The 24,012-nt window shown below is 44.1% G+C and overlaps 1 protein-coding gene across 5 annotated transcripts in view; it reads left to right on the top strand.

Annotated features, from left to right (window-relative positions):
* The first annotated feature begins 1,792 nt into the window (after positions 1-1,792).
* The window catches only part of BCL11B (BCL11 transcription factor B), a 103,658-nt gene continuing 81,438 nt past the window's right edge, over positions 1,793-24,012 (top strand). For 2 of the 5 annotated variants that reach the window (XM_074998715.1, XM_074998716.1), the window contains exons 1-3: positions 15,396-15,657; positions 15,998-16,003; positions 18,262-18,282. In XM_074998715.1, the coding sequence (XP_074854816.1) occupies positions 15,417-15,657; positions 15,998-16,003; positions 18,262-18,282 (268 nt within the window). In that variant the 5' untranslated portion in view covers positions 15,396-15,416. Of the gene's footprint in view, positions 1,851-15,288; positions 15,658-15,997; positions 16,004-18,261; positions 18,283-24,012 lie in introns of those variants that run through there. The other 3 variants (XM_074998712.1, XM_074998714.1, XM_074998713.1) reach the window with 3 other exon arrangements.

The following is a 24,012-nucleotide window of genomic DNA, read 5'->3' on the forward strand; positions in this document are numbered from 1 at the left end:
AAACTCCGAGGCAGCAGCGCATCCATCGGGCAGTTTCCGGCCCGCGAAGGCGCCTGCCACCTCCATGCAGTGTCCGCTCTGCTCCCACCGCCTCTGGGTCCTCCCTGGCTTGGGGGAGCGCCCCCAAGTCACCCCCCCATCTTCCCGGTGCGGGCTTGTGCCCCGAGTCCGTGCCACCGGCAGCGCGGGCGAAGGTCGAGGCGGCGCGCACGTGTGTGTGAGCGAGAGGGAGCGAGCGAAGCCGTGTGCTTGCCTGGAACATCACAGACGCGGGAGAGAAAAACCTCTCCGCAGCCCACACAGAGATCTGTGCTAGTGCAAAGCGGGGAGAAACACACTGGCGAGGAAGGGACGTGCCTGCCGCCGAGTGAGCGCCTGCGGTGCCGCCGGCAGGGAGAGGAGCCCCAGCCCCCGGGATGCGAGCAGCGGACCGCAAGGAAGCCAGAGCCGGGACTATGGAGATCGCACCCCCTAGGGATACTAACAGAGGGGACCGACCGCGGCCAGGACCCGCCGCTCAGCCCGGCCGGCTGCGTCACCCTGCGCGGGCCACTCCGAGCCTGACCTCTCCCACCCTGGCGGCCGTGCCTGGCGCTGCTGCGCCCGCGGGAGACCAGGGCGCCCGAGTCACTCACATAGCGACCCCCCCAGCGGGGGGGAGGAGGGGGCACCCCGACCCGCTAGCCCCTCACCCCCCCGCCCCCGAGCTGGTCTTTGCCCGGCCAGCACAGCCAGCCCGAGGGAAGGGACGGGGGGTTTGCTTTGCACGGCTCTCCAGCAGCACTTCTGGAGCGGGTCATCCGGCTGGCCCTGGGCGCAGGCTGGCGAGGCGCCGCAGCGGTGCCTGCGCCGCCTGAGTTGGTGCCTCTGCGTGTGCGTTTCTTGTTCTCTTGCAGGGTACAATGTTAAAAAGCCACCGCTAGTCGCCCCCAGTGCTCCTACTCTCTGGGTCTTTTTGTCTCTAGTGCAGATTAAACGTCACGTCCGCACTTGAACTTGAATTTTATCCCATTGTACAGAGGCAGCCCCAGCCATAGAGAGACAGAGCGCTCCCAGAGAACCAGGACTCCGCCATCTTCACATTGCAATATATAACAGTACTAGCCAGCACCAACCCAGCTGCACTGGGGGGCTTCCTTCCTCCCAGTCCCAGTGCCAGGCGAGGGGGAGCCGTGCAAAGTGGTGTCGAGGCACTGGCCATGCAAAAGCACTAGTGCCCCTTGAAGTGGGCAAGAGGAGACACAGTTTTGGCTCCCCCTGTACCCACCCAGCAAGGGTCAAGCGCTGCGAGCCGGTTGCGGGGCATTTTTGCGAGGGGGGGACGAGCTCCAGTGTGCGCTCTCAACACCAAGCAAAGCAGCCTGCTTGTGTGTGGGTTTTTTTTTTTTTTAATTTTTTACCCTCCTGGTGGAAGAAGTGCACTTGCCCACTGGCCAAGCACTCTGGAGAGCGAGCGAGCGAGCGAGCGAGAAGTGTCCCCGGTGGTGCAAATTCTCCCAAGTTCGCGAAGAGCTTTGGAAGTGCAAGGGGCAGTGGAGGAAAGAGACAGTGCAAAAGAGGAGAGAGAGGAAAAGAAAGCGCTTGTCCTGCTGCTGCTGCTGCTGCTGGGCCCCCCTAGGGCGCCAGACCAACCCCACGGGGGGCTGCCGCGGCTCCGGCTGATGGTGCTTTCCAGCCAGAAGACGACCCCAGCGCCGAAGCAGGAGTGAAGGAAAAGCCAGAGAAGGGAGCTCGGCCCCCGCCCCCCACCCAGGACGGCTCTCCGGGCGATGCCAGTGTAAATGCCAGGGCAATGTCCCGCCGCAAGCAGGGGAACCCGCAGCACTTGTCACAAAGGGAGATTCTCACACGTAAGTTGGAAGGCGAACCGGAGCGATCCCAGAGCCAGGCTGGGGGGGGTGGGGGGTGACGGGGATCGGGGGCTGGAGAGCGGCAAAGTTTGCAGCGCATTTGCAGGCGGCGGCGGGGGGCAGCGAAGGGGCCGGGCAGGGAGCCGGCCGCGGGGCTCCGGGCCGGGGTGCAAAGCCCGCGCGCCGGCGGCGGGGAGAGCCGGGGAAAGTTGGCGAGCGCGCGCGGCGGGGGGACGGGGTAGCGGGACCCCGCGGAGAGGCAGCGGCCGGGCAGGGGGGAGCCCGCGCGCGTGCGGCCGGCGATCGGGGCAGCGCTGGGGCTGGGGGGAGGCGAACTCCGGGAGGGAGACGTCCAGCGGGCGGCCCGGGGCTGCAGGTAGCTGGGCGGACGGCTGCCCGCGCCTGGCCCCGGACAGAGGGACCTGCCCACGTGCGGGTGCCCGGCCGCGGCACAGACGGGGGCCCCTGGCCTTGCCCCTCCTCGGGCGAGGCCACGGCCCCCCAGCGAGCGGCCGGCGTGTGCGCCTGAGAGCCGGGACCCCCTTTGCAAGCGGGGGGGGGGCGGGGAAGTGACCCCACCGGGCTCCAGCTGCGCAGATAACCCCGCTGATACATCCCAAGCAACAAAGCAGCCAGGCGGGAGCTGCACCTCCACGCCAGAGCCCAGCCAACCGCTCGGGCAGGCGGCAGAGCGGCTCTCTGCCAGTGCCCCCCAGTGCAAAGAGAGCAGCGGCGAGCTCCACGCGGAGCCGAGCCGCTGTGTGTGTGTGTGTGTGTGTGCGCGCGCGCGCGCCGCGAGCGGTTGCAAATGCACCTTCCCCGTGCACGTCCCCCTCCCCTCGTTTTTAGCATTTATTTTCTTAATTCGCCACGCACGCTCGCAGGGCAGGCGAACGCGAGCCTCTCCCGGGGCAAGGCAGAGCCCGGGCAGGTTTTCCTCTTGCAGGGCTCTCCGGCATCCTCCCAGCTGGTGTCTGGGGGGGGCGGGGAGGGGGGAACGTAGCCAAATACCCAAACCCACTGCACCCACCACAGAAGTCCCGAACTTGCATTTCTAGGAGGGCTGCGCGGGGAGCAAGCCAAGGGCTGAGCCGGGAAAGCTGCACACCCGAATATTTATGTTAGATTTTAAAAAATTTAAATAAATAAATAAATAAATAAATATATACTGGCGTCTCCCCTCCCCTGAAACCCAAGAATAGAAGCCATCTGCCAGGAGCATTTGGCGGTTGCTTTCGCTCCTTTGTTGCAGCTGATGATGAATTTTGTTTGTAAGAATTTGTTGGGAATATTATTTCCCCCCCCGTTAGATATGTTGGGGGGGGGCGTTTGCCTTCTGAAAATTTCAATTTTTTAATTTTTTTTTTACTTCAGCTGGTTGCTTGTTTTTTTTTTACCCCCATTTCCCGCCCGACCAGCACCTGGCGCAACACAAATGAAGATGCAGCTAGTCTTTGACTCCTTTAGGGGGGATGTTTTTAAGTCCTTGCTCTTCTGCAACCAGATTTGCACGCCCAGAAAAAGGCGACTCTCTACGCCCCTGTGGCTAATTGCATTTTTAAAAACCCTCTGGTTTGGAAATTGCATTTTTCTTTTTTTTTTAGGGGTGGGAGGATGAGTGCTGATTTTTTTGAAAAAAAAACCTTGTCATCTCTTGCAATTTCTCCTACTTCTTTTCTGTCTTATTTGCACGGAGAGCCTTGGTTTTGAAAGGGGCCGTGGACCGTGTGGATAATCGGGTTTGTTGCGCACGTTTGAATTTATTTAAAAGGGCGACACATATTATGGGGGGAGGGAAAGGAGCCAGGTAGGTCCGCTCTTCCATTACCTCCTGTTTTCTGATCGTCTTGCTGGATAGAATGTAGCGAGGCGGGGGGCTCGTGCAAAGAGGGGTTCCAACAAGCCGCCGGCACAATGGGTTTGGAGGGCAGCCCGCGAAGAATGGAAGGCGAAGCTGTCAGCGGTGTCCTTCCCTCCCCTCGTGTATTTCTCTCTCTCCATCCTGAGGAAGCTGGCGGAGAAATCAGGCTGAATACTGAACAGTGGCAGGAAAAAATAAAGGTATCAATTGAAGGAGGGGGTGGGCTGGGGGGGGGAGAAGCAGGAAATGCAGGCAGTTTAGCACACATCCACTGAGCCTCAGCTGCAGACTTTGAGAAGGGTGTTTCGCCAGACAGGAGGAGTCCTACCAGTTTGCAGGAGGCTTTAATTCATTATTAAAGAGCCAGTGTCTAGCCTGTGGGAGAAGGGGAGTTTAGAGAGTTAGGAAGTGGGGTGGGGGGGGACTCTAAACTAATAACCAAAGCAACAACTCGGGATGAATTTGATATTGTTTACTGAGATATGCATATATGTGATGTTTAGCTCTGGCATTTGGGCATCTGTCAGGAGAAATGCTTTGCAGGCTGGATTGGAGTCCTGGGTCAGGCCCCCTCCTCCCCCCCGCCCACAAAAAAAAGTGGTTTTCTGACACTGTTCCACTGGTGTTTATTAGTTTTCATGTTGGTGTTCAGAGAAACATGTAGCTAGCGAGTGTGTAACAAGCAAGCAGACTGCCCTATAGATGTCCTATAGATCTATAGATGCTTATTTCTAAATTGTAACAAATTATTATTTGTAACTGGCAAAATTGAGTGGCCTATTTCCTCCTCTCTAGGTTCCTCCTGGAAGTGCTGCAATAGATATGTTTGCAATACAATGAAATGCAATAAAAAAAACAAAAACAAACATACAACCCCCCCCAATACTCTACACCTTATCCAATGATGGAGACAAAAAGCAAAACAACCCCCTCCCTTTGCACCTGAGTTAATTAAACTTATAGACAGTGAAAAAAGGTGTTATACGGAAGAGATGATGATATGTTGCAGAATTGCTCCATGCCAAGAAAGATTATTTTGGTTCTATTCCAACTGTTTATCTTCCAATTCAACAATTTTTAAATTAGAGAAACGTGTTTTTAAACTTGGACTATATTTTGGGATTAAAGGAAAAGAGACAGGACAATCCATGTAAAAAGCCTGCTTCTTACCTGGTTTGCAGAAGAAGGCAAAATAAGGACAATTAACAAAACAGTAGGAAATGTGGAGGAGAAAAGCACAGTAAAATGATAAAATTCCAGTTAGAGAACTTAATGAGATTTACTTAATCACTGGTCAACAGGTTCCCTAAAATGATTAATTATTTATCCCATCAGTCCATATGTACAAAGTAAGTTAAGCAAAAGAGAAAGAAGTAATAACATTTCTAGTAAGTAAAAGTTTTGCAATTTGCTTCTAAGTACAAAGTACTCCACTTGAAATGCATTTAGATTTGCTGCAATTAATGCACTTTCTGCCATCAAAGAAAACAATTTCACCTAGTGTCACACATTGAGAAAGTAATATATTACTAAAGAATTACCTAGGACATGATTTTTGGAGCTGGCTGCGGTTAGCTTAATGCCCGCATAGCTGTGCATACAAAAGCAGAACATATTTTTAAAGACACCTTACCTGAGAGCTTTAAATAAGGCAATAAAAACGATGTGTTCTTAAATCACTCTTTGGGAAGCATTTTATATAATTTTTTTTTGTAATTTACTCATGAGATAAAAAGCACATTTTTGTAGCCTTCCTGGCTTTAAAAAAGCCATATTTTAAAACTCCAGCACTTTGTGGCTGTGTACTATGAATCTCTATTGCTTTCTAGTTTTTGCTTGATTGGCTTAGTGAGTTAAATAGCTGTAGGACAGATAAGAAAGTGGGTCATGTTGTTGTGTTGGTAGATAAATACTGAGAATAGTTTGTTAAGCTTATTTAAACATTTCGCAAATAAATCTAAGCTTTCTCTGTGTGGCTGCATTTAATTGTAATGGTTTGTTGAATCCTTGTCTAGTGCAAAACGTATCTTGCTATGTTGAACAAAGGGATCTCTTGTGGCATATTTGACAATAATTACGACTTAGATGAGTGTGTGCTAGGTAAAATAGTACAAATTATAGATATCAATGACTGACTTCCGTTGACACCATTCTGCTGTTTTCATCAGAACTGAGTTTGCTTTTTAGCATAATCTTTTTGTTAAAAATGCTTAGTACAAGGCATTTATTTCCCTTTCACATTTCCTATCTAGATTGCTTCGCACTGTGGATTGTTTGTTGATATAAAATACTTTCCAAAATAAACTTTGCTGGCTTTTAGTTGAATTGTAAGTCTCAATTGTGCCCTCTGGCTTTAAATGACATGTGTTGACAACTAGGGGGAGCTCATAGCCTGTATCATAGTAGATTAGGGTTTGACTCATCCAGTAGTACTGGTGGGTGGGATACAATAGCTTGGGAAATAATAGCTGTATCTGAGGCAGTTTATGTTGCCGCAAAATATTTTTAAGTATAAAGTTGTACTATTGATTTTTATGCAAAGATCTATATGCTACTAAATGAGCAGGGCTGCAAGTTAGATAAATCTATTTTTAAACCAATCATGACTGATTAATGGATTCCTGCTGGCCGAAGTCCTTAATTAAAATTAGTTTTTCACAGCATCTTTTATCATCAACATATAATTTTTAAATTCTCAGTTTACTGTTGTCAGATAGTGACCAGGCTCATGACAGCCTCAGCTATGAATTTGTGTAAAAATACATGTGCATCTATTTTTCTGCTTCCAGTGTATGTATAAACACACAGTGAATGTTAGATTGAGAAGATGGTGTGCATTAAAAATGCATATGCGCATTCATACAATTGTGTGTGTTTACATGTCAGAAAGCTTGAAATCCTACTCGGTTGTATCTGGTTGTGTCTAGCTTGTATTACTTTTGCTCCTTGAGGCCTTTTAAAATACAAGCGGTAGTTTGTGTAAATAAAAATATGCTTTTCCCTAAAGAAATAAACAGAAGTCACACACAATGTGTAAAACTTTCCGTCGAATTAGCGATAGGCAAGTATACAGGGCTTCTGCCGTTCACTGTTATAGTTTGCCTCTGCATTCTTGCTAGATTCTAGTGGGACAATTTCTTGCCCAAATGTGTAATTTAATTGCACACACATAGCAAGCTTTGATCACTAGGTGTTAGGATATAATGTTTACCTCACCAAGTCCAATAAATTCATCAAGTTATAGTTTTGTTAACATAGTGATAGCTTATTCTTATTTTAGGGCACATTATGTGGGTGGAGGTTATCCCGTGACAGGAAGAGTGTTCTATTCTAACCTGAAAGAGAAATAAATTAGGTCAGACAAAAGATCAGGGCTGTCATCAACTGTAGAAAAAGCCTTCACTCTTGAGTACAGAGAGCCAGCAATTTATCTGATGATTTCTCTACTTCATTTAATGTTTGAATTGAGCTAGTTGGAAGCATATAGACAGCAGCCAGCTCATCTGACAGACCTGGAAGATGAAGAGCACAGTGGCTCAAGCACTGATGATGCTAACATTCTCCAGCTATGGGAAAGCCTTTTCTGCAGAAACCTCAAACTTTGTTGGTTGTGGCTTTGCTTTCATTCCAGGACTGTAAATTTGTGCTAAGAGGCATAATAGCTGCCCTCTCCCACTAACAGTTTGGTACAACCCCCCTGAGATCGAAACACGTTCTAAAAAGTCTTGCTGAAGAGACTGACGACGACCAAAATGGTTCTCCACTTCCGCTGAATATTTTCTTCTTTTGGTTGTTGGTTCGTGGTGCAGCAGTCATGTTCAGTTTGCTGTGCCCACCACACTGAGTTGGAATTAGCTGGAGAATTCGGTCTTCCAGGTTAAGAGTTGGTGATCTCAGTGAAAGCTCGAGGAAAAGCTGCCTTTTGGGGCTGCATCAAAACGCACAGCAAAGTTACGGGCGCCATAAAAGTGCCTTGCGAAGTGTGTGCCGCCGTTATATGCAGATAGATTTCTATATATATTTTTGTAATGGGGGGAACACATCAATAACAGAGCGTGAAGCATTGATAAATGTATGATTCATACAACTGCTGCTGCTGCTCCAGCACCTTCCCCTTTCATGTTTATTTACTTTCATAAATTGTGTCTACGCAGGCAGCATGCTGCACACTGCTCCTTTGCACCCTCAAAGGCAGTTTTGTGCTCAGAGTAAGTTCCAGCTTCTAAACATCAGTTACATTCGCTCACTGCTTTCCTCCCCAAAAAGCTGTTGCCTGCTCTAAACCATATCTCCTCGCTAGAGCTCTAAGCAGCAGCAGCTTCCTTCCCCAAGGAATATATAAAAACTGCCTAAAGCAGGCTATTCGAAAACAAATTAAAGCAGAGGGACGCACTTCACGCATGGCAGGCACGCGCCAGTGGAGGAAGTTAGAAGAATACCATCATTTTACTGGCAAAAGTGACACCAGATCAGGGATTTGATTAATGGTATGGCATTCACGGGGACTGAGTTCTGTATTTTTGACATATGCAAGTCTTTTGTGTAGTTGCCTCAGTGGAAGAAATTCAGTTTTTGTGTGTGTGTGTGAAGCAACTGATAATTTGTGCGTGTGCTGTTATGTACCCAGGGTACTTTCCAGAGACTCCGTACTAGACATGATAAAAAGGGAATCCAAAGTTAAGGGGGCGAAAAAAAAGATCACTCGTTTACTTAACTTTTATATGACCCCTTCCACAAAGCCACCAGCATAAGCCATAAATTCATTGAATGTTATAATGAATATGCATGAATGAAAGTCGAAAAAATGGCTCAAGAAAGTTGTATACGAGGAACAGTGATTTATGCCTCATTCAGAACACTACCTCTTGGAGACTGGAATTAAAAAAAAATAATACAGTTATGTGTTTAAATCCACATGAGAAACAAAATACTTAATTTCCATCATGCTTTTGAAATATTTAGCTGAGTTTGTAATTGAAGGATTTTCGTACAATACAGCTGAAAGACTGTCCCTCAGTGCAGCGTTTTCTTTTTCTTTTGTGTATCCAGTATCTTTTTTGTATGAGTGTTTAGTTTTAAATAAAACAAATCTATTCACTTGGGAACAAAGAATGCTTCTATATCACATCATCACAATCCCTGTTTTATCTGTGAAGATTTACAGCTTTTGTGGTCTATAAAAGAACTGATGCATTTTAGGCTCTCTGTAGCAGTAAATCTTTTTTTTTTTAAGAGCATCTAGTTTATTTAGGAAAACATACATCACCCCTTCTGTAACAGCATGTGTGCAGCTTCTGATTAAATAACATCTGAGAAATGCCCAAGATTCAAGTATGCAGTTGGATAGGCCTGGCTTTTGTTTTCTTTCATATTTACATTGTTAGCAGTATTTCATATCCATTTCCATTTTTTCATATACTGTAATCCTTATTGCATTTGGTGCAGTGGCAGAGAGGTTTGTTCTATTTTAGGTGTGGACTGGAGGTTAAACTGCATTCAGAGACGTTTAGGATACTTTGGAAATAGGTGTTTGATGTACTGTGTTGCAGAAGAGCCCTGAAACTCACAGTTGTGTGTTCTGTTTGCTAATGCATTACGTCTAAATGGGTTATCCCCCCTGCACCTCTCTGCATACTAGTCCCTGCACTGTTTAGTGATCGAAAATCATTAACATCTAAAGGCTGTGCAGTGGAGTATGTGAAGCGGTGGTCTCTGTCCAGTATCTTAGTGGACAGGTGCTCACATAGTGGCAAAAAACAAAACAAAACAAAACAGAACACCTCCCCCACAAAACAAAACAGAACTAATTGGAATGCTTGTGTGACTGTCTTAGCAGAGTGAATGGGCCAAAGAGATTAAACTGGCCTCTGTATCCGGAGATAGTTCCTGCAGGTCAAGGTTGAGCCACATTGTCCGAGCAGCTTGGGGAAGCTCACACAACTGCTGCCAGTTCTGTTTTGTGGATAAGCGGAGAATCTCAATCTCTTGGGCTGTCATCATGCACTTTTCACAAGCATGTGGTTCACTTAGAAGTTATACAAAAATGTGAGTCTCTCTGTCAGTAGAGCTTTCTTCCCGATTGCTGCTCTTTTGCTCTTTGCTAATCCATCCTCGGCTTTCTTTTCATGAAGAATTGATTTTTAATCGTGCGGATCAGAAAAATTAAATATTGATGGCAGCTAAAACCGGCCAGTGCTGTTGGGTGTAATGTTGATGCAATTTAGACATAATACAATAGATAAACACTGCAATTCACAGCTGCAAAGATGAAAAGAATCTGTACGCAGGGTGCTGCTAGACTTTGGATGGCGAAGCGATGAAGCCCTTGATTTCCAAAGTAATAGTCATAAGCTGGTGAAATCACAACGCTGGCTGCCTCCGATAACCGAGCCACAATGTGTGTCACCTGTGCTATTTTTATAAGTGCAGTAATACTATAATAAGTGTGACTTGCATGTGTTGTCAGTGGGGCATCATACTAAAGTCTAATTTGTGGGCAATACTCCAAGGCAGTGGGTTTCAAATTTTTTCATTTGCAGACCCCTCAGAAATTTCAAATGGAGCTGCAGAACCCTTTGGACATCTTAGCCGTAGCCTCTGGTCCTTCTGACATCTGTAGACCATAGGTCATATCCCACTGGTTCATGGTAAGCGCTACCTTACTGGGTCTCTTAGACATAGTTTGCAGAGCCCAGATTGAATTTCATTGCCCTGAGGGACCAATCTTTCCTTTGTGCATTTTTATCAAGATCACCGCTAAAACATTACAAATAGGGATTTGGTTTCAAAGCACTGTTGAGTTGCCTGTGTTTCAGTGCAGGGACTGTCCCATGGCTCATACTGCTGGTAACTCCAAGCGCATGGGGCATAGGCAGGAGGGATGTTTGCCATACGCTTGAAGGTGGAATTTCCCTGTCGATGGGGTGCAGCTGGCAAATGCCGCAAGATTCATCAGTTCATCATTACAAGATGCAGTCGGATCTGGTTAATCTGTGCTCTGCTCATCTGAGACTGTGGAAGATTTACATGGTAACCGATCTCACAGTACCCATGGCAATCAGGGCACCCGTTAGCACCTCTGTCATTAAGGCTGTGGCAGTATTTCCATCACCCTCTGGTTCACGGGGAAGAAATCTGACATGCAGGACCTCGTTTTGTGATCATTTTTCCCTCCCTTCCTTAAATGAATTAAAATATATTAAATTTCTTATGTTTTATTGCTATATGACAATAAAGAAGGCCGTTTATTGCTTTTGGGTTCATTCATATTTTTAGTACTTCAGTGTGACTAAAATATAGCAAGAAATGTAACATTACATATTATAGACCTCACCCAGTGCCCAGTGGGAGTCTTTCTATTGAGTTCCACAGCCTCTGAAACATCTGAAAACCAGAATCCATTTCAGGTGTAGCAATTTTGATATTGTATGTGGATGATATACACCTGTGCATACATGCAGTAATGGTGCCACCATACTAAGAACCATAGCATCAGTTATACTGCAACAGCCGTTACAGTCTTGGACGAAAAAGCACCTGATTTTTAAAGAAGATTGGTGCAATAGATACTAATTGTGCTTAGAGATGCCCCTAGGAGTCTGACAAACAACAGTGCTTTGAATTATCATAGTTTAAATAGAGTAAGCACACAAAATTATTGAGTGACACTCGTGTCAGGTGGTGCCCACTTTGGACATCATCGCTACACCATGGATCGCAGTGTTCTCTCTGAGCGATTACTGATATGCCTCAGGAGAATGCACCAAGGTGTACCGAGAGCTGGGCACACTTTAACCCACCTGGCTGGAAGCAACTAGTTTTCACTTGGCCCTTTTCTAAGTGAAGGCAGCAGGTGTTTTTCAGTTCCTTTCTCTTTTTTGTGGTTCAGCTTTTCCTCCTTTTTAACATTCTGTTTTAAAGAAACAATAATTAGAAATCCCTAACTAATGATGAAACCCAGCAGCCCAGCAACAGAAGTGCAACCATAGGAAGCAAAGTTCAAATAATGCAAAAGAGCACCTCATTTTAAACCCACAAGCACAAAGAGCAGGTTGGAGTGTTCATTCAGAGTCTGGCCTAAACTGCCCAGTTGAAACTGCAGGATTCTAGAAATCTTTATCTGGGGTGTTATCCAAGCTTGGTGTATGATTTAAGGCTGGATATTTAGCCTTTTCTGTCCTTACCTTTGTAAGTTTATGTCTGGCCTGTAATGTTGTTTTAATGTAGGGCTTTCCATGCAGGTTTTTGCGCCTTATCTGAGTTGTTGAGAGTGAGCTTTTTCTTCTTTTCTGAGTAAAAAAAAAATTGATATGCAAATTGATATGGATAAAATGCATTTGATGACAAAATCACTGATTTGCCAGACGTTATTTTTATGACTATTTCCCAGGCCCTGGAGAAAGCTGCGTGTATGTGTGTCTTATGTTACTTGGATTGATAGGTATCAGACCAATCTTGTTCTGGATGATTTGTTAAACTAAAAGCAGAAATACAGTGGAGTGAAAATCTTTGAATACTTTGGAAACCGATCACTACCGATCATGAGGGCTTAGTGCACCTAAATAATGAAAAGCTGATTTTCTGTAACATGAAGACTGCCAACAAATGAAAGAATACCAGATGTTATTTTAAAAAATACCAGTGCAGAATCTTGGGAAAAAGAGACATATGTGGATGTAACTCATATTCAGATTAATTGCAGAGTTAAAAAAGGGACTATTGAACAAATTGTGCAACTAACAACTAAAAGACACTTGATTTTTTTCTACTAGATATACTCAGAACCCTTATCAAATGCAATTTTGCTATATTTTCTGAAACAGCAGGGAAAAAAAAATCCTATGCATCAAAAAGATAAAAGTTGAGATGCATATGTGTTTTTATTTATCAGTTACATACACATATACCAGAGTAAGACCTTTGTAATTTGAAAGGCGTATTTAGTCCGAAAGCTGAAAAGGGATATTATGTGAACCTAGTAACATGCATTTTTCCTTCCCTAACACTACTTTTCCTTAGCTCAGTTTAGCTCTCATTTTCATTTTGTCTTTTTTAAAAGGTCTTTGTCCCATCTACCTTTAGCGTGTCTGTGTTTTAATATTTTGACATTCTGCTCTCACTTACTAGGATTTCTTTCCAGAAATGGTGCACATATTTCTAAAAGACCCTTTTTCACAGTCCTGTTCGTTTCGCTCTAAAATTATGTATGTGCACTTGGTAATTAAAGGTGCAACCTTTCTTCAGTATAAACAGTATTGCTCAATGTTAGATCATTAATGGGAACAGGAGCACTAAATAATTACCTTTTGCATTCTGACACACTATTCATAGAAATTCACTTTCTCCCCAGCAATCTTTGTTCAGCACAGGGTTATGATTACATATTCACTATGGGAAAGCATCTTTTCAGAAAATAAATTGGTAAATTAATTATGTAGCATTGTCTTCGAACTCCTTTTAAAGTTAGATTAAGGAGGGAAAGTAATTAATGGTTTTCAAAACGTGCATTATGCCTAGAGTTTAGTTACCTTGTAGATTTATTTTGTAATAAGTTAGTAAATTCAAAGCTCTACAATATATATCTTCTGTTTGTTGGATGTGACTTGCTCGGGAATTTCTTCCATAAAATGCTAGTCCTATTCTTATTACTGTAGAGAGATGAAGTGCAGTATTTTTTCTAACTTTGCATACTCTAGGCCAGTGGCTCTCAACCTTTTCAAACTACTGTATGCCTTTCAAGAGTTTGATTTGTCTTGTGTACTTCCATGTTATAATTCACTTAAAAACTACTTGCTTACAAAATCAGTCATAAAAATACAATAGTGTCCCAGCATACTATTACTGAAAAAATTACTCACATTCTCATTTTTTACCATAGTTATAAAATAAATCAGTTGGAATGCAAATATTTTACTTACATTTCAGTGTGTAGTATATAGAGCAGCATAAACAGGTCACGGTTTGTATGAAATTTTAGTTTGTACTGACTGCACCAGAGCCTTTTATGTAGCCTATTGTAAAACTAGATGAGTTGTTATACTCCTGGTTGAGAACCACTGCTAGAAGCTGGAAGGGAGTGCTGATGGAACCTGCCATACAGCTGGTGGAGCTAATAATCAGCAATTTGTCTTATAAGGGGAGGCAGGGGAGAAGCCTCCTCCAATATTTTTTTTGTTACTCAGAATATCCTGTAACTTCCTAGATGTGGAATCTATTTCTCCCATTTCTCCATCCCTAATTGTTATTTTTTTTCTGCAGTTTGCTATATATCTGGGCAAAACTCCTATTGACTTCATGGGAGGAGGATCTAATTCTATATTATGACATGCTGTTTACCCTCTGATTTGGGATCTATGCATGCCTTTTCTTTTCCAGGAAACTGAAAAGCAAACCACTGGTGCGAATCTAGACCATTTTCCATCCCATTCCCTACTCCAGATTCGATTTTATTGTCTCTCTGCTCACTGATTTCCACACAGCTAGTTACCCGTGTACTAGTTGAGCTAAATCCTGTACTCCTTTCTTAGGTAAAACTCCCTCAGGTAAAAGTCAATGCAGATTTTGCCTGAGTGAAGACTTAGACTTGTAAGATATGTCAGTTTCGCAACAAAACAAAACAAAACAAAACAAAACAAAACATTTTGCTCCAAAGTGGCTTGTGAACTACAATTATTTTAGATTTATTAATTAGCTACAGAATATTCACTTTTAACGAAGAATACATGGTGATTGTTTATGAAACTAGAAATTACATGTTCCTTTGGAACTGACTGGGGTGATCGGATAAAGAAATATTTGCCGAGGCAGAAAGCTTTGAGGTAACATTAGAGACCCATACTCAACTTCAGAAGAAAATGTTCTGTGACCTGTGGAACCATATTGAAATTTGGCAGTAGAATCATGAGCAGAAGATTTAAAGTCCAACTAATGTTCCTACATGGGAATAAGTTATTTTCTCTCTTTCTCTCTCAAATGCTTTTGAAAAGTCCCTGATGTCCCACCATGGGCCATATCAGGTTACTCACACAAGTACGTTAAAGTGACTATGGATATTCTGCTGCCACTTAGCTTTGTTGCTGTGTGTGTGCTTGGATAAGTGCTTTTTTTGTGTGCGCTGCGGCACCCAACCATGCATTCCTCAGAGTACCCATTTCTCTCACCAACGGAAGTCAAGTGAGAGTTTTGAGTGCATAAGGATTGCTGGACCAGGCCTGTGCAGCATGGCAGGGAGATGCAGTAAGGAGGGGACGATGGGACAAAAAATAACCCTTTCAGATCGAAACCTGAGGACCGAGCATTGCAAAATGGCTTGTTGCTGCTGTAATTGCAGTGCTGGCAGCAGTTAGAAGGAGCTGTCAGGAAAGCTTTGCCAGGTCAGCCTATCATTTTGTTTCACAGACGGTCGTGGTTGCAAAATATATTGAAATCATGATGGGGGGGGGTGGAGGAAGCTATGGAAAAGAAAAGAAAGATGCAATCGGGCTCTTTTAGCTGACCTCATGGTGCATCTATGAACATTCAAACCAATCTTTTTCTCCTCCCTATCCCCTTTCCCTCTTTCTTCTTGTCCATGTAAAGCAGAGGCTGACCATGTGGAAACGGTGCTTGCTGACGAAGAGGAGAGCCTGGCAATAGCGGAGCCGGGTGGCATCAGCATCACCCCAGGGGGGACAGACCCCGATTTGTTAACCTGTGGACAGTGTCAGATGAACTTCCCCCTGGGAGACATCTTGGTTTTTATAGAGCACAAGAAGAAGCAGTGCAATGGCACTGGTGGTGCCTGCTATGAAAAGAGCCTGGATAAGAGCAGCCCTCCCCCCTCCTCCCGCTCCGAGCTCAGGAAAGTGTCAGAGCCAGTGGAAATCGGGATCCAAGTCACACCCGATGAAGAAGACCGTCTCCTCACGCCTACAAAAGGAATTTGCCCCAAGCAGGAGAACATTGCAGGTACAGCATGTTTTACACTCAATCAACTGCCTAGGTAATCTTTTTAAACAAGTCCTCTAGAAAGTGCTATGAACTGATCTTCAATGGTAGCCATTTGCCTGGGGCCATCTTGCTAGCCAGGACGGCTACATAGTATTGACCAGTGTTTTAATATGGCAGTACCTGTCTGTGAAGGGCCAGCTGTCAGTGAGAAATGACTGTTTTTACGGTTTGAAGTTGGTCTTCTGCACTAGCCGTAGGTACAGCCTGTACACACACACAAAGCTCAAGGCCCAGGGTCACAGAGGCCCTTTTAGTGGTGTCTTCCCCAAGTCATAAGGCACACAGTTACCCAGGCAAGACAAAAGTAAGGCAAGACAAAAGTTACCCAGGCAAGACTCGGGAAGTCCATCCCAGTACAGAAGCCTTATACAACACTTAGAGCCCTCAGAAAGTGCTAAATCTTGATCCCATTGAAACCAGTGGTAATGTTCCCACTGATTTTAATGGGAGGAGGATTTAGTCTTGAAGGATAAAGTGGGGCTTACTTGACGTATAGGGCCCTCCTCACTCCATCTGCATGGGGCTTAATTTCATTGTACAAATGACCCGTTGATGGGGCTGTGTTTATTTATACCCTTTAGATCCTGGATTTTCATCCATTGGCAGAAAGAAAAGGGGCTGTTAGACAGCATGCTCTCAAAGGGGTTTTTCAAAGTAGATATTAGCACAGGCTGGCCTGGGTGAGCAGATTACAGGCATTCTCTTTTCTAAAATGCTTGGCTAGCTTGGAGCAATTGGATGTCTAGGTGAAAGGTGCCCCAAGGCCTACACTTTCTCAGCAGACCACTAGTGGTCTCATTGACTGAGGCATTACAGGGGACTGTGTCCACTTGGATGAGCTGTTTTGAAACCTTTTTTGCCCTGTACATGGCATAGGAAAGCTTTTCTATAGAGTCAAGTATATAGTACAGTCCTTTGCTCTGCACCTAGGCTTTCCTCAGGAAAGAAGCAGACGCTACTTATGACAGTTGTCTGATTTGCTCTCTCTCTTAGTTGCGGGTTTCCTGTACTATCTCAGCATGGAATCTTGAGTCAGACTTGTTGGTGGAGTCTACTTTCTCCATCCAGTCCTGAAAAGCAACAGGGCGTGATTATGGCTTTCAATGGGCTGGTTTTCCATAAGCAGTGCCATACTGGGTCAGAGCCCAGTATCCCTTCTCTGCCAGTGACTCCAGTGCAACCTACTGGTCAAAGAATGTTACATGTCTTCAGCTGGGCCAGATCTATGGAGAATGTGTGTTGGTTATACCCGCTAGCTAGAGCAGCTGTCTGTCGAGTTTGAGCTACTGAGGCTTAAGCTGTGGCGGCTGCGGGTTCAAGCCCTGGTGCCTGCTGTTGCATGAGTGAGATCTGAACCTCTGTGAGCATCAGATGTTCCCGATGAATTTCCTCTGTTGAGAGGAAGTAGGTAACCACTGCTGGTGTGTGCTGTGCAGCTGGCCCCTCTCTCCACCTTGTGACTACTGCTATCTTGGCCGACACTGGAGAGTGAATCGGAGAACCTCCAAAGCTAAACACATGACTCTCTATCAGTTGATCTGAAGAGCCAGGCTCTAGAGCAAGGCATTGTAACGGGCATACATCTTCCCCTGACTTAGCCCCATGTTCTCCCTGTAGCTGGCACATTTCTGCCTTTCCTGTTGGATTGTGATTAGTCAGAACAGGCCCCCAGCCTGTTTCCTCACAAGGGTGCATTGGCTTTTGAAGTGGAGCAGATGAAGATGGCAGTTTTTTGAGCATCAGAAGTGGCGGCACCACGAGCAGCCCACTGCACACATTTCCGGGCAAATAGGGCCTCTTTGTGGTGTAATACTTTTTTTAAAGGGCCAGATCCCATTGAAACCAGCCCATTCGAGCCTTGATTTTTGATGGGAGCAAGACAGCTCAACCTTTGCTCTTGGCACCTTTTTCTGAGGCCATGGAACCCATAGGGCAAGGTGCCAAGCACTGTCAACCTCCATTGACCCCTGTGGATGTCAAAGGTGTTTAGCATCTGGCAGGAGCTGCATCGTACTTGACAGGATCGGGCCAAAAGTCTTTTCTGTAGCTGTACCTTGCCAAATGCTGTGCTCAAAAGTAATCCGTAATTAATACGCATCATTGGTCAATCTTAGACCAGAAGCAAGTTCACCATTTCATTGTGCTTTGGCTTTTTTTGGGGCCTAATTGAGGGCAATCAGGGCACAGCCACATGGAGGATTTGCAGAGGGAAAATCTGGTCGAACATAATCAAAAGGAGTTAAAAAAAAAAAAGAGACATCCCAGAGGTTCTAATCACTTTCACACTAACCTGAAAATCAAAGGGAAATGTGCATGAGATATTCTGAATTTACCAAAATAAAAGGGGCTTATAGATTGATTGGGATTTGCTCTCCACTGCACGCAGATAGGGACTCACCACTAAACACTGAAGCAATAATACTTTCTCAATTAGGAACTGAATTTTTAGATAAAAAGGTGGTGTCCTTCTGTATTTTTTTAATATGAGAAGATAGTTTTCAATAGTAGGATAAAAGCCTCACATTACAGCCATGGAGGGTAGCCATGAAAAACCCACAGAAGTCATTCACTGGAAAGGCTTTAGTGGGATGTACCAGGCCCCTTATTTATATTTCAATAGAAAGGCTTTCTGCATTAGCCAAGAAAATCAGAATCTGCATTTAACATTAAAGGTATTTCCCAGTGAGAGGCTGTAGAGTATTGTTGTTAGATTTGTTAAAAAAAGAGGCTAAATACGATTTCATAAAAGGGAAACTTAATCTCTAAGGCAGCTTTCTGCCACCCCTGCCCCCTCCCGTTATTTTTTTTATTTTATTTTATTTTTTATGTTTTTTGTAATAATGCAGCAGCCTACAGTATTTTTACTTTATATGTGACGAAAGATATTCTTAGCCCTTCTGCAGTGTGACAGGAAGAATGAAATTTTTTATTCCACTGAGAAATATGTAAAATAATCCTTTAGAAGTATGGGGAGATATGTTTGTTCAAAGCATTTAAAATGCTATTTTAATCAAAGGCACAAAACACTTTACATGCTGTGTCAGCTAAAGGAGACCATTACATTTTAACAGCAAATCATGCTCCTTTCTTTTTTCTCTAAACCAATCCCCCCCGTGCACACACTTTGAAACAAACTTTTTTTTATTAAATAAAAAGGAAAAGATTAAAGAATAAAAACTTCAGTGGCTCAAATGTATAAAGTAATTTAATATGGCGGAAGCATTAATTATTTTAGCTTAATTGAATTCTGAGGACTGCAGTAGTTGCATTTTTGTAGACAAGCGCTGTTTATTATTTCTTTGTGTAGATTAACAGTAAAGGAAACATAGATAACTTTCAGTTATTTGTTGTAAAATAAATGTGTCAATTCATGTGTAAAGTAAGCTGTTCAAAGATAACTGAGTCTTTATATTTGAAGAGGGAAACCAGAAATCACATAGTCGCCACTCCCGGCTCCCTGAAATATGCCATCGGTACTGCCCTTAAATAGTTTGCAGGACTCTCCTTAATCCTGTGTTGTTTTTGTAGACCACTTTATTCAGTTGAAATGATTTGTGTGGCCTTCTGCAGTGTGACTAAACTACACGACGTTACAGCCCTCCATGGCTGAGCGTAGCTAAGGTAAGTCAAGCACCGAGCTTGGCTGTGCCACAGAACCTGCTTATTGTTGGGGGCATGGGTCTTTCCTTTGGAATGTTGGAAGGCAGCACATTGTAAAATTTTAGTCCTAAATTTTAGTCCAGGGTGCTTTATAGTTGTGATGATTTTTTTTCCTCCTTTTGGAATGGTTTGGTTACAAGTGCCATAGTGCAAATTTACAGCTGGATTTATGGTCTCAGTTGTCAAATTTTGTCCTTTTAGCCAAGTGCTTCTTTGATAGACTCATGGATAGCTTTCTTCCATTCTTTCTTCACAGCCTTCATCTGAAGCCAGGTGTGACTCCCCTTAATAAGCCCAATGAATCCTACCTCACCACACCACTGGTGGCTTTATAATACTTGCATAGCGAACAAGAGACAAATGGATCCTGAGGAGCTGCAGGAGTGCCTGCATGTGTGTGTGTGTTTGTGTGTGTAAGACAAATGCAGAAATTCAGTTCCTAGACTGAGGTAGAAAAGGAGGCAACTTTTTCTCTGGAATCAGGATCAGATTTGAGTGTTACATGGCCAGTGTAAAGGCATGACTTGACTGTGGGCAGTTTATGCTGCAAAATATTTGCTTATTTTAAATTGGCTAACCTGTTTGGAAACCTGTTCTTGTCCTCCTCCAGAAAGCACTGTATTAACAGATGCTTCGAATTGTTCCACAACAAAATGAAGCCAGGCCAGTGAATTAGCTAGGAGTTGTCAATCACTCTTGCATGCATTTCATAAATGTCAGTTGTTTTGGAAGAAGGATAAGAAATACAGTGGTGTTTTGTAGCTTGTCTTGCCTTCCAAGGATAGGTCTTTGTCTCTAGTTTACCAGTGTAGACCAGGTGCTATACATTTCCAGGCAGTGTGACCCAAACAGTAGCAGAAATTCATTGAGCCAGAGGAATTAATTTCTGCAAAGACAGGGGTAGCAGTAGGATTTAAGTTGAATTCCTCGTCCATACAGTTCAGGCCATCAGTGCAGTGCTTCAAGTGGTGCTGACAGACCTGCCAAAGTCCTGGGGACAATGTGGGAGAAGGGCCCAACTTTCTGCCCCTGGAAGGGGTGAACACAAGAATGGAAGGGGTGGGGCTTAGGACACGTAGAACAGTAGCATAGTGCTCTGTGGTGTTTCAAAGGGGCCTGGAGCTCTGGCTGCTAATATGGCTGGAGCTCTGAACCCCTTTGAAATGCCAAGGCTAGGGGCAACTGCCCCCTTTTTCCTTCCCCGACCCCTGTCAGCAGACCTGAGTGCTCCATCCATTATGGACTTGAGCTAGATGTGCCTGATGAAAAAGCCTTCCCTGTCAAATATAAGGTTTAACTGCAACCCTTGGTCCATGAATGTGCATTTCAGGCTCTTAAATGGTGAAACTGCCTGTAGAGAAACAACCGGCATGTGCTGGAAACCAGAGGTAAACACTGCCACAGGTTGCCACGAAATAAGCTATTTGATATATTTAGAATTGTTATTTTTCTCCAAATTAAGATTACTTAAATCCATGTGTGTTGTGTGAGTGATTGTTAACTCAATGGCATGGATCTTCCTTTTTCAAATCATGACAGCTAATTATTATTGCTGTCTACGCAGAGACATTCACTTACAATGTACCATTATGGGCCAGGGCACCCATATTAACTACGGGAGTCAGCCAGCCATCACAATGCCTCAGTACACCAGCAGAGGAAAACACAAGCTGAGATACCCTGGCTTGATCACCCGTGATGTCAGACAGGTTGTGAATGGGTGGTCTGAGCAACGCTGGGAATATGGCATGGGAAACCAATCAGCAATGGCTGGTCTTCTCTTTAGGAATTCTGCTGTGGCACTTGATGCCACCAACAGTAGCTCTTCAATACAGTAGCTGTAGCAGGGATTACTTAGAGTGAGGCAAGAAGAGGGCTGGAAACAGTGTTACATGGGAAGAAAAGGCTTCCTAAAGAAAATGACATGAGGGCCTAAGAAAACCTGCTTACTGTAAGATTCTGTTCTGTAGGCATCTAGAGACTGCCTTGACAGGCTTGAGTCTCCTCTTATTGTTGCCATTTTCCTCTGATGTAATTCCAGTGATGACACTGGAATTAACCTGAGCTACACTCCTGGGAGACCAGAACCAGGCGCTATGATTTTATCCAGTAGTTATCATTATATTTTGCTAATATGGATATCTAACATTGAAAAAAATAAAAATACCAAGCCAAAATCCAACAAATTGCCCCAACCCTATCAGGCCCAAACCCTCTGAGAGAAGCAAGTACAATGCAGCTATGGGATAATGAACCAGGTCTTTTGTCTCAGGAGACTTCAGTTGAGGTTCTGACTTGGGTCACAAGGGAAAAAACAAGTTGGAAGATCTCATCCTTGTTTGGCCATCACCAGATGACTGCAAAATAAAACGTGTCTCTCCAGTCCTGAATGGAGAAGAGAAAATCAGTCCTGAGGTACATAGCTATAGCAAAGTGAGAAAGATTACGCAGTGCTTGCTGGAATTCATTATTCCTGGCTCTGCCCATTACTATGAGTGTGGTTCCATTTGTCTGTAAGCTGTAACAATAATTAAGGGAGGGGGATTTCTCCAGAACAAGGGGCAGTAGCAACTACTACAGCATTAAGGGTGTTTAAAGACTTGAGTCTGGCCAAAGTGAGAGAACAGATTATTTTACATCTGCCTCTTGTGGGGCTCTTATACTTTCCTCCAGAGTCTGGTGGTGGCCATATTGGAAATGGGTTAGATGGACCTTTGGTCTGATCCAGCTTGGCAAATCTTGTGTTCCTAGAAGTAGATTTCTAAATTGGCTCATCTTTGTCAGGTTAGCTGTCAATGGTATAAAGCCTTTTGATTTGGTCAGTTTCCACAGTCACTGGTTTGGTTGGGAATTGTAATGTTCTTGATGGATGGCTTTCTATCTCTAAACACAGCACAGGAATTGTCCTTGAGGGGACAGGATAGCTAATGGAGGAGGTTCAGAGATGCTCTTGAGCTACTTTCTGCTATTGAAGTGGAATGCCACATTTGCCACAGCCTGTAACGAGAAGGCTTACGGCTGGTAATCGCAATCATGGTAGTGTTCATGGGGTAGGAGGACGTTGTAACTTGAGTTGGGTGTGGGGGACAATGTGACAGCAGGGGTGCAGAGGTGAGAGATGGGCTTAGCACCAGCCGAGAAAAGGGAAAAACGTAAGTGAAAAATAAAGACATTAACTATGCTCTCCTTAATCTTAAATCTAGGAGACACATCTGAGAATTAGCCAGGTACACACACATGCACAGTTGTATGGCACTGGTATTGGTGTAGTACCTTGGGCAGGTGGTTATATGAGAAGATATGTACACAGAACTCTGTGGCACTCCAGCTCACATGGCCACAGAAATAGCTGCTCTGGTATGTCTGTGGAAAAAGTGCCCTACAAAGTCACAACAGGGAGCATAAGAATCCTGGGCAGAGGTAAAGGTGAGAAACCCACTTATTGAGAAACCATTTTTTCCTCCTTTCTTGAACTTCTTCACACTCATTAGACACTGTTCTGAGACAGTCTTTGGTTTTTGTTTTTCAGCCATTCCATGGGCAGATCCTCTGTCTTGTGAATTACACACAGTTGGTGTCAGAGTTTTACTGGAACTTTGTCCTGTGCTTTTCCAATAGTCTATCCAGTCAAAGCAAACAAGGAGGCCACACCATTCACACCTTACTCCTCAGAATGACCTCTCTTGATTTCAATAGGGGCTACTGCTGAGTAAGATGGAGAGGGTTTAATTTGGGTGCTGCAAAATTTCTCCAAAAGTCTCTGAAATTTTGCTATTTAGATGTTTTGGAGGAAATTACTTAAAAAAAATAGGACGCTACCATCTGTCAATTTGAAGTCTAGACAAAATAAAGAGCCATTTTCAGTGACACATGCTGCCACTTTTTGTGGTTTTATAATCACATTTTTCTATATTTCACAAATATTTTTGTCTCCTCTTGCAGCATGACAGCTCCACACAAACAACAGGGGAAACTAGTTGACAGGGCAGGAGAGGCAGAGAAAATGATTACTCACAAAGGACCAGGTACATAACTACGTTACTACACTTTCACAATGAGGTACCACTATTGAAAGCAGTGGCGTTACACTGAACTCAGTGGGATAACAGAGTGATGACTCAAGCCCAGCATGCTGTCAAATATACAAAGTAAAAAAAAAAAACTGGAAAAACGGGAACAAATGTAATCTTTACCTCAATTTCTTTCTGTTAGAGTCACCTTGTGACACACAATTTTAGGTAAAACTTTTTCAGACACAAATATAGTTTTGCAAATTGAAAGAAGACTATACTATACAGGGGGTCAGATTCTTTGCTTATAAGTCTTGAGAGTAAATCCTCTGTGACACATGCTCCAGAAAAGAATTTGCACATACTTTTAAAAAGCAGTGGGCTTGATCCCCTCACTTACATCAGCTTTACAGTGGAATTACTCTCTTGATTTCAGCGGAATGACTCCTGATTTGCCGAGGACTAATCAAAATCAAAATAATCTCCATTAAAATATTTCTCTGTCTTCACTGGGACCTCTGTTGCAGTTACATAGTGTGTGTGAGATGAGTGAGCATGTCTGATAATTATAACTATTGACAGGTTGATAGATTTTTTTATGACAATATGACAGCAAAAAATGAACAAGTGCTGGTCATCCATT

The sequence above is a fragment of the Carettochelys insculpta genome, chromosome 6 (genome assembly GCF_033958435.1).
Source record: "Carettochelys insculpta isolate YL-2023 chromosome 6, ASM3395843v1, whole genome shotgun sequence".
Lineage (NCBI taxonomy): Eukaryota > Metazoa > Chordata > Testudines > Carettochelyidae > Carettochelys > Carettochelys insculpta.